General features: G+C 44.6%; 1 protein-coding gene across 1 annotated transcript in view; it reads right to left on the reverse strand.

Annotated features, from left to right (window-relative positions):
- Positions 1–2,942, reverse strand: part of xkr6b (XK, Kell blood group complex subunit-related family, member 6b) — a 333,932-nt gene extending 330,990 nt beyond the window's left edge. The window contains exon 1 of the mRNA XM_039749461.1: positions 1,917–2,942. Coding sequence (XP_039605395.1) covers positions 1,917–2,500 — 584 coding nt within the window. The 5' untranslated portion in view covers positions 2,501–2,942. The remainder of the gene's footprint in view (positions 1–1,916) is intronic.
- Positions 2,943–12,005: the final 9,063 nt, after the last annotated feature.

Here is a 12,005-nt window from a genome sequence, read left to right on the forward strand (position 1 = left end):
TCCCCTGCACATTATTGACAGAAACCATCATGATGAACAGACTGAACCAGTCCACATGGTGTAGTGAGTGAGTGAGTGAGCAAACATCTGGAAATGTGAGGAGCCTGCTCAAGTAAGCATGGGTGGGTCCTCAATCAAGTGAGGACCACTCCATTCCACACACATTTAAAGAGATGAACCAGGATACTTCTGGGATTGCCTCCCCAGCACATTCTCAATGGAAGCCATCACGTTGTGGTAGGTGTTGCTCCATAATGATGTACAGACTGAACCAGTTCACACTCTACATCAAGGATACCTAAACCTGGGGATGGAGGGCTTGTGATCAAGCAAGGACTACTCCATTCAACACAAATTTCAAACACATGAACCAAGACGCTGCTCTGATTGCCTCCCCTGCACATTATTGACAGAAACCATCATGATGAACAGACTGAACCAGTCCACAATGTGTAGTGAGTGAGTGAGTGAGCAAACATCTGGAAACGTGAGGAGCCTGCTCAAGTAATCACGGTTGGGGCCTCAATAAAGTGAGGATCACTCCGTTCCAACACACATTTAAACAGATGAATGTTGTGGTAGGTGTTGCTCCATAATGATGTACAGACTGAACCAGTTCACACTCTACATCAAGGATACCTAAACCTGGGGATGGAGGGCTTGTGATCAAGCGAGGACCACTCCATTCAACACAAATTTCAAACACATGAACCAAGACGCTGCTCCGATTGCCTCCCCAGCACATTCTTCACAGAAGCCATCATGATGTACGGACTGAACCAGTCCACCCACACAGGCCATCACACAAGTATCGCTCCTGTGCACAAAGCTGGAGATGTAGAGTGCATCATAAATTAATGATGGGGTCCAAGATCAAGTGAGCACCACTCCACTGCACACACGTTGAAAGACACAAACCAAGACGCTGCTGTGATCTCCTCCGGCCATCGCACATTCTCAACTGGAGCCATCATGAGGCTGTACGCTTTGCCATCTACTGATCTAAAGACTGAACCCACGCATTTTAAAGATTGGCTCCTCACAATGTAGAGACTGAACCAGTGGCACTCCAGAGCACACATCTGGAGAAGTGGGGAGCCTGATCAAGTCATCACGGGGCCAGCACTCCATTCCACACACATATAAGGAGATGAACCAAGACACTTCTGTATTCATTCCCCCCCCGAAACAGAGACCACTCATGTGTTGTATTGCCACGCCATGATGTACAGACAGGACCAGTCCCCACAGTGCTGGAAGTGTTACTCCTGTGCACACACCTGGAGATGTGGGAAGCATGACAAATTAATGAGTTGGGGGGGCGGGGGTCTTTTTGTCAGGATCAAGTGAGCGGCGCTCCATCACACACACACACACACACACACTGAAAGCCATGAACCAAAACGCTACTCTGATCGCCACCCCAGCACATCCTCCGAGGGGCTCAAAGAAGCCAAGACGTTGCAGTGAACACCAGCCGGGCCGTGCCTACTCCAGGTGCCGAGCCGTAAAGCCGCTAGAGCGGTGGCACTGCAGTGCCCACACACCTGGGACCGCTCGATGCGGTGAGCTCTGCCCCAGTGCCTACCGCTAATGTCGGCGCTGCGCTGCGGTGGATGCCGCACTCTTTTCGCACATCAGGCGAGTTCGTTGCACCTCCAACTTGCTTTCTCCGTCCCCAGCCCACAAGCCCCCCTCTCTCTCTCTCTCTCTCCTCGGCACAGGTGAAGGCGGCGGAGGTGGCGGCGGCGTGACATGCACCCGGGTGACAGAGCCAGGTGGGGGAGTGGGACAGTGAAGGAGAGAGCGCGCGCACACAAACGCACGCACACGCACGCACACACACACACACACACACACACTCACACTCACACTCACACTCACACACAGACAGATTTGCGTGTAGAGAGCCTTACCTCCAGACTTGCCCCATCTGCAGGATGTGAATGACTGACTGCCAAATCCACACCGACAGTCGACAGCACCTATCCCCACCAGCACGGCGGCCAGCTACTCCCATGGCAGCAGGGGCTCTTCGACTGAGCCCCTCCACGGCCCCAAGTCCACCCCCTGTGTAGTCCTGCACGAACCACCTGAAGCTCAGGATCTGCACCAGCACCGAGGGCACGAGCACGAAGAACAGGGTCAGTCCGAACCACAGGTAGTCCCGTTTGGTGTAGTAGTCCACGGCCAGCCACAGGTCGGTGCCCACGTCCCAGAAGAAGACCAGAAGCGCCAGGACGATCCACAGACAATCGAGCCAGAGGCGCTCCTCCTGCGGTAGCGACCGCCGGGCTTCTCGCCCCTTCGCCGTCCCCAGGAGAGAGCGGAGGCAAGCGCTCCTGCAGCCCCAGTAGCATGACGACGTGTTGCAGCAGTGGCAAATGTGGATGGAGCTGCTCTCCCCCGGCTCCCCTTCTCCGTTCCCCACCGTCTCGTCCAGGTTGTGCAGCTGGGCGAAACCGGTAACGACCCCCACACCATCAGATTTCGCTGCCATCTTGCTCTCTGCGGCCCCCCCTCCGCCTTCCGGGGTGAGACGCGTCACTTCCGGGATACCTGGCTGCCGACGACCACCCGGCCAATATGGCCGCCATCTAGGGGATGGGGAGTCCGGGCCACCGTCGGCGGGGGCGGGCAGAGCGGGAGACGGGCCGAAACGGTGCCGCTTGTCATCGGCGGCCAACTCCTGGAAGCAGAAAGTCAACTGATTGACGCTGTGCTGCTCTGCGTTGCCCCTTTGGAATCAACGATAAAAGTCAACAGAATGAAGAGCTGACGCCCAGCCGGTGCTGCAGACGCGGGCTCTGATCACGCAATTGCCCGGGCAGAGCCAACCAGCGACAATGGAAGCCACACAAGCCACGCCGCTGCCACCTTGCCAAAAAAAAAAACCCGTTACCCGCTTCTGTGCATCACTTCCTGTCTGCGCGCCGTGGTACCCTGAACATGGCTGACATCTAGCGGCTACTCGAGGTACTTGCGCGCAGCTGCGCGGGTAAGCCGAACGACTCCGCGCTGTTCATTCTTTGATTGTAAAGGGGAAGTTGAGGGTCTCCGGAGACCGGAGCTACTTGGGTTGGCATCGGCATGAACACAAACACTCTGGGGCAATCGGGCAGACACGCAAGTCTGTGAAGTCCGTTTATTGTGTTTTTAGCGCAATAGTTAGACAGACGGATATGTGTGGCACTACACAACTTTTTACTTTTAACATTCCTTTACTAAACAGAACAACAATAACGGCAGTTATACGTCAAATCAAATAAACAACAAAACTGAAAATCATCACAAAAAAATCAACCAAAACCAAAAACTGCCATCAGTCAGAAAGCAAACCTCCATCACCAGCCCATAATTAATTCCCTATTATCTACCGTGCACAATACTTCGTCAGCACCCCATATGCATTTAAAGGTATTAATGTCATCGGTCTGCTCATAATAAGCACATTCTGTTTTTAATCTGCTTTTAACAAAAACTTCAAACCACTAAACATCTGTAGGCAATGCATTGTTATCTACATTTCTTCTACTTCTTAGAATAGCGAATATGCCCTAGCCTAGCGAAAAGTTGACAATTAAACACTTATTCTTTATTATTTGAGATAATGACACTCCCAGAACAAATATATTCACAGAAAAACCCAGATAAAACTTTACAAAAATGAAGAAAAATAGAGATATTAATCTATACTGTAGCAGCATGCGAAAATAAAAAGAAAAAAAGTTTCCTTCAGATAGAATTGAACGTTACTTTAAGGTAAATAGATAGATATGAAAAGCACTATATAACAGACAGGTAGATTTGAAAGGCACTATATAACAAATATATAAATATGAAAGGCACTATATGATAGATAGATAGATAGATAGATAGATAGATAGATAGATAGATAGATAGATAGATATGAAAGGCACTATATGATAGATAGATAGATTTGAAAGGCACTATATAACAAATATATAAATATGAAAGGCACTATATGATAGATAGATAGATAGATAGATAGATAGATAGATAGATAGATAGATAGATAGATAGATAGATAGATAGATAGATAGATAGATAGATAGATAGATATGAAAAGCACTATATAACAGATGTATAAATTTGAACAGCACCATATAATATTGTGACGCATCTTGCCATTGCTGTAGGGACTGGAAAGCAGTGTTGGGGTGGAGTCTTGGGGGAGCACTGTTTGTAAGGGCTTGGGGCACCTCCTTAGAGAGAGAGAGAGTTGAGTGACAGGGATCTGGGTTAATTAATGGTGCGTGATGAAAAGGGGAGGTGGTGGCTGGAAGTGGTAGTTGGGGAGGCTGGAGCATAAAGGATTACATCATCAGGTGGTAGAAGGAAGTGAACATTTTAAGAGAGGTAGATAGAATGAAGGTGATTTATCTTTATTATTTTGGAGGAGTCCCCGTGACCCAGACAACAAGCGGCGGTAGGGAACCGTTTATATCGTGGCATATTTAATAAAAAGCCAGTCAGCATTTGGAAGACTTCCCCGGACAAGCGGCTCCTGAGTGTGTTTATTTGATGGGACGTTACAATATATAGATAAATACGAAAGACAATATATGATAGATAGATGTGAAAGGTACTATGTAACAGACATATAGATTTGAAAGGCACTATATAATAGATAGATAGATAGATATGAAAGGCACTATGTAATAGACATATAGATTTGAAATGCAATATATAATAGATAGATAGATAGATAGATAGATAGATAGATAGATAGATAGATAGATAGATAGAAATGAAAGGCACTTTATAAAAGATCGATAGATAAATATGAACATCACTTTATAACAGGACAACACAATACAACAGACAGACAGTCTGATCTTTCAGGGTGTTGTCTCAGAGCCTCAAACCACAAACACAACTACACAGCGACAGTCCCAGATTCAAAATGAACTTATTTTATTTAACAAAAGGATCTCCGTATAGGTTTCTTCCCAATCCACAATCTCAATTACAATGACAGTACTCTTCTTTTCCTTCCTTGTCTGGTCTGCTCCTCCCCAGGGTGTCCATTGTCCTTTTCCTCTCCCGCCTCCAACTCACCCTAGTAAGGCAGAGCGGCTACTTTTACATTAGACCCAGCAATACTTCCAGTCCCACGACATTATACGCAAGAAGCATTTCCAGGTTCGGCAGAACCTCCTTAAACTGGAGCGATCCACTCCCAGCAGCTTGCCCTGGCAGCGCCCAAAGTTCCCCAACAGGACTGCCCATCAGAACGACAGCTCCCATGTTGCTCTGTGGTTGTACAAATTTTAGCTTCACCAGAGGGATGCTGCCATACAGCGTACTGGACATGGCTCTGGGAAGCAATCTTCCTTTGTCATTCTGTTATTATGGTCTGCCGCCTGAGAAAGGTACCAGCTACTAACCCATCCAGGATGCTTGTCCATCCATGACCTTCCATTACAGAGGCTTCCCAGCTAGATAAGGAACCATCCATCCAGGCTAGAACACCAGCCAACTTATGTGGTCTGAGACAAAGGATAAGGAATGTCACTGTATAATCATGCTGGTGGCACAATGGGAGTGCTGCTGCCTTTCAGTAAGAAGATTGTGGGTTTGTGTCCTGTGTCCTCCCTGCATGGAGCACAAAACACTCTGAGTAGAGAGAAAAACACTATAGAAATGTAAACTATTTTATTATTATTATTATTAACAGATATATACAGTGCCCTCCATAGTTTTTGGGACAACGATGCATTCTCTTTGATTTCTCCCTATCCTCTTTCTCTAAATTGGGTGACTGGTTTGGCACTTGAAGAGCTTTCCATTTCTTAGCTTTGACAAACTCCTGTATGTCCTCAGCAGTTTGTTTGGCGCATTATTTTGTTGAAGGATGAAATGCCAGCCACTGAGTTTAGAGGCCTTTACCAGAACTTGAGCACATCAGATATTTCTACACACCTCAGAATTCATTGTGCCATCATTAATGAAAAGAAGTGTGCCAGGACCTGTGGCAGCCATACATGCCCAAGTCATAACACCCCCAGTGTCACCAGATGAGGTGGTCTTCTCTGGATCTTGGGCCATTCTTTTTATTCTCCACACTTTGCTCTTCTTTCCTTTGCTGGCTTTTTTTTTGATAGTGTCTCCCCCTCTAGTGGGCATTTTTGGAACTGTTCAGGACTTACATGCTTTAGGATTCTCAAGTACATCCACCTTAATAAAAGGACAATTATCTGTGTGTCTACCAAGTCTGTCATTCCAACAAAATGGTGCATCACAAACATTTGTACCAATAAAATGCATTACATGTGTCAATCCAACTGATGCTGCATCACACACATTAATACTGCTTTTACGAATCACATACCAAATGCTATATAATAGAGATATTTGAATTGCATTCCAACAGATGGTTCACCATAAACTTTAACACTGCTTTTACAAATTCTATACCAAATGACATATAATAGATATATGCATTGCATTTGTCATTTCAACAAATGACACATAACCGCAAATATTTGTAATAATAAAATACATTGCATGTGTCATCCCAGTACATGGCACATCACAAACATTTGTAATAGTAAAATACATTCTATTTGTTTTTCCAACAGATGGCACATCATAAATATTAACCCATCCATCCATCCATTTTCTAACCCGCTGAATCCGAATACAGGGTCACGGGGGTCTGCTGGAGCCAATCCCAGCCAACACAGGCACTGGGCAGGGTGCCAACCCACCACAGAACACACACAAACACACCCACACACCAAGCACACACTAGGGCCAATTTAGAATCGCCAATCCACCTAACCTGCATGTCTTTGGATTGTGGGAGGAAACCGAGCGCCGGAGGAAACCCACGCAGACACGGGAGAACATACAAACTCCACGCAGGGAGGACCCGGGATGCGACCCCGGGTCTCCTAACTGCGAGGCAGCAGCGCTACCACTGCGCCACCCAAATATTAACCCTACATTTTAAAAATAATATAACTAAATGGCAAATAACAGGCATATGCATTGCATTTGTCATTCCAACAGATGGCAAATCACTCCAAATATTTGTAGTGTGGTCTATGGCCGGCTTGTCATCCTGGCCAATACCCCCAGGCCTCCAGAGGGAGCCCTCGCTGTGACATGGAGGTGCCCTAAATTCCAGCAGGGCATCATGGACTATGGAGTTTTCATCCACAACCCTGCTGGATAACATCGGGAAAACCAGGGGTCGTGGCAGGGAGACCCAAAGACTATTATTTGCCCTATGCTCCGGAAGTACGTCCAAGTCACATGGACAAAAGGAATGACGTGCTTCCAGGGTGAAGAAAAAGAAGAGTTTTGATCTGACCCGGAAGTGCTAAGAAGTCACATGGACTGAGGGTTCAGAAGCACTTCCGGGTCACAGACTATAAAAGGACTGTGGCAGCTCCCAGACGGTGAGCTGAGCTGGGTGAAAGGGTGGCAACGCGTTTGGGAGCGGTGGAGAGTTTATTATTGATTATTGTGTATTGTTTGATGAGTATAGTGGAGAGGAGGGCGCTTTGTGCACTGTGGATTATTAATAAAGTCAACTTTTGGACTTTTACCTCGTGTCTGACGTCTTGGACAAGGGTTCAAGGGAGAGATAACGCCCCCTATCTCTCACAGTATCTATCTATCTCTCTATCTATCTAAAATACATTGCATTTTTTATTCCAACAGATGGTGTATGATAAACATTAGTTCTGTTTTTTAGAATTCCATGTCAAATGGCATATCACAGAGACATATGAATTGCATTTGTCATTTCAACAGATGGCACATCACCACAAATATTTGTGGTAATGAAATACATTGCATGAGTTGATCCAAAAGATGGTGCATCACAGACGTTTGTAATAATAAAATAAATTGCATTTGTCATTCCAAAAGCTGACACATCATAAACTTTAACCCTACATTTTATAAATAATTCAACTAACAGCATATAACAGATATAAGCATTGCATTTATCATTCCAACAGATGGCACATCACTACAGACTTTTGTAGTAATGAAATACATTGCATGAGTCAATCCAAGAGATGGTAGAACACATCATAAACATTTACACTACTTTTACAAATGATATGCCTGAATGGCATATATAACCGACATACACCTTGCATTTGTCATTCCAACAGATGGCACATCACCACAAGTATTTGTAGTAATAAGATACATTGCATTTGTCATTCCAACTGATGGAGCATAATAAATGTTAATGCTGATTTTAAGAGTTCCATACCAAATGGCATTTAACAGAGATATGCATTGCATTTGTCTATCCAACAGATGGCTCATTGTTACAAACATTTGTAGTAATGCATGTTCTTACTGTTATATTTCAGCCAGACTTCCTTTTCTAGTTGGGGCTCAAATCCTTGTAAAAAAGTGAACCACCATGACAAAAAAAAAACCAAACCCTCCTCGTTGCAGAAGGGGCCAAGTAGAATCGATATAAATAAAAAAAGTTTATTTCTCACAAGAATGCTTTGAACTCAAAACAAGCTCCATGGAGCTCAAAAAGACCAAAGGGAGTTCTCTGACACACAAGGCAAGCCAAGCAAACAAAGTCAAAAACAGAGCATGATGTCAAAAATCCAAAAGGCACAATAATAACCACAAGAGAACCCACCACAATACGGGCACATTCAGGGACGGTGGGTTGCCCCTGCATTTATAGGGAGTGGGCAGTCCATTGCAGTGGTGGGCAGGTGGCCCCACTAGAACAGTACAGAACAGACACAGATAAGAAGAAATTAAAAAATCAATTCTGTTAACATGAACAATAACACACAATAGACATAAAAATGACATTTGAACTCCAGCTATAGGAGGAACCCTGACTGACAGACACCAGCATGATGTCATAATGTGCCCCCGATGATCAACCGCGTCTGGGTGAGAGACACCCCTAAATAGTGCCATACGCACCAAAGCAAAACTGGCACCACTGTTATTTAAAGAAAACATTAAACAAAGCAAACATTTCAGAACAAACTTTATAGTAATGACAACCATTCCAAAATGTTCCTTTTGAAGTAAAAACAAAAAAACTAATGGCAAGTCAGGAATCAGAGCCAGAAAAACGTACTGAGGCAGAAAAAAAGAATTAAAAGAATGCCAGTCATAGCAGACGCACTCTGACACAGATACACTGGCCCACTCGATGGCCTGTCATGTACTTGAATGCTGTGTTAATGGCTCACATGCTGACACTCTGTCACAGCCAGTGAAGTGCCCTGGTCCTGGAGGGCATTAATTCTTGACACACAGAGAAGCCCTTTTAATCTTATAAAACCCTTATGGGGTGCAGTTTCATCTGCCACAAATGTGCCCAGGTCTGTGTGCTCCCCCAAGCCCTTAAGTGATGAATGAATGGATTCGAGATTACCTGCCAGTCCACCTATCTTGGTATCATCTAAAAACTTTACCAGCTTGTTCTTTATATTCCTATCCAAATCATTTAAATGTATTAAAAATAGCAGCGGCCGTAACACTGACCCCTGCTGGTCACCACTTTTAACGTCACCCATTTCTGATTTGGTTCCTCACACCCTCATCACGCTTTGCTTCCAGTGGCAGAGCCAATTCTGAACCCATCTAAAAACATCACCCTGAACTGCCACTTCTTTTAGTTGGATGCCCAACCTCTCATGTGGCACCTTATCAAATGCTTTCTGAAAGTCAATAACATCATCATCTCCACTTTGATTGCATCCTTTTGTTGCCTCCTCATAGAATTCCAGCATGTTAGTAAAACTCGACCTTCCTCTTAATGCGGACTGTTCTACAAAACTCCTGTCCTTGCCATGTGCTGCTCAATCTCTGCCTTATTAATTCCTTCCATTAATTTTCCCATGATGCATGTTAAGATTACTGGCCTATAGTTACTAGGATCTGACCGGTCACCCTTTTTATATAACGGGATAACGTTTACTATTATCCAGTCCTTTGGAGTTTCCTCAGTGCGCGGTGACTTCCTGAAAATATTCATCAAAGGTTTCTATTTGTACTCGCCAACCTCCTTAAGAACTCTCTGATAAATATGATCTGGTCCTGGTGATTTGTTTGATTTCAGCCTATTTAATCGGAACAACTCTTCTCTCTCTACATTTTCGTTGTATCTGCTCTATTTCTCTCCAACTGCATTTTAGCTTCCCTAATATAATTTTTAACGGTTGCCCTCATGCTCTCATATTCTCTACGATTCACATTGGAGTTATTAGTCTTATACATCGTGAACTCCGGGGCGTGCACCACCGAACCCTCAAGCCCCAGACACAACTACAACACCAAGACAGTCCCTTGTGCCATACCACACTCTTCCATTCACCATAGCTCATCATACTCCTCCAGACTGGAATGTTTCCTTTTCTGTTGGACCCGGGAGTACTTCCGGTGCCAGGGCATAACCTGATGAAAGCACTTCCGGGTCAGGTGGAATCCTTCCCCGAAAACAGGGAGTCCTTCTTACCCTGCAGTGCCCTCTGATGGCACCAAAGTACCATAACATGGTTGTCCCTAAAGACTAAGAATCCTGTGGATCCCTGCAGGTGTCCATACAGGGTCCATGCCAGCGGAGAACACTGCCATCTGTTGTCCTGGGGGAGGAACTTCTCTGGACAATCAACCTCCCCTAGTCTATCTATTAATTTTTTCCCCAACTGGGAAAATAATCCATCTCCATCCCGGGCAAGTAATGCTTTCCATGAGTAACCCATTTTCTGAAAAACCTCCGCTTATATGCTCAAGTACTCCTCTGGGGTTTTCCTTTTGTAAAACTCTTCAATGTCATGAAATTTTCAAAAAAAAGTTAAACGTCATCATCGACTGCCATGAATCCAAAGATGAGTATGGAGTCTTTGATCGTTTTCTTGTGTTTTATAAATACGTTTAGCCCTTTATGGGCTGTGAACGTTCATCTCTGTTTGACCTCCTTGACCTGAGCCACCGATTTTTCGTGTTATGAATACTGGCTGCTGTATCACCCGGGAGCCTCATGTATAACGGTGTACGTAGAATTCACACTTAAACAAGGCGTACGGACAAAACTGAAATGGGCGTACGTACAAAATAATTCAGATGCATAAAACTGTGCGTAAGCAAAGCTCCACATGCTTCTCCTTTATAAATCACAATCAAGGTGAATTTTAAAGCAAATGCATGCGTCTACAGCCCCTATCTGACTCCTCTCAAAATTTTGCATCTTTGAAAATGCAAATTAATATAAATAGCCCCTTCTGTTCAATGTTTTGTTAAAAGACAATGGCAAAAGCATGTGGAAAAATCAAGAATTTTAGCGAATGCGACATGGAGGTCCTGCTCGGTGAAGTGTAGGCAAAGAAGAAACGTACTGTCTGGCAGCTTTAATCTCAAAATGTCGACTTTAATTTTGTAGTTTATTTTGTTATTAAAGTAGAACGTTGTAAACTTCATCCTAAAATCAATTTTTAATTTACTAGAGTTTCTCAAATCCCATCGTAACTGAAGCAGCACGTTAAATGCTTCGTATTCTAAGTGTTCCCCGACCCAGTCACTAACTACTGTAGATGTTGGCGAATCTGGAGAATCAGCAGTTGTTTGGGACCAAAGCGACCTCGTTTAGAACCCGTTACCATTAGTTATAATCAGGGCTGTCCTAACAGCGTTATAGCAAAGCAGTGCACTGGGCCCCCTACCTACACAACCCTCACAGGAATAAAAATGGAAATGTAATGTATTGGTACTTCCAACAAAATCAGTGTTTACACATTTAAAAACAGCAAAGATTAGTCAATGCAAACAATATATATATTATATGTTCTTCTTCTTCTTTCGGCTGCTCCCATTAGGGGTTGTCACAGCAGATCAGCCTCTTCCATATCTTTCTGTACCCGTCATCTTGTTCTGTTACCCGCCATCACCTGCATGTCCTCTCTCACCACATCCATAAACCTTCTCTTAGGCCTTCCTCTTGTTCTCTTCCCTGGCAGTTCTATCCTTAACAC

This window comes from Polypterus senegalus, chromosome 3, assembly GCF_016835505.1.
Source record: "Polypterus senegalus isolate Bchr_013 chromosome 3, ASM1683550v1, whole genome shotgun sequence".
NCBI classification, from domain to species: Eukaryota; Metazoa; Chordata; class Cladistia; order Polypteriformes; family Polypteridae; genus Polypterus; species Polypterus senegalus.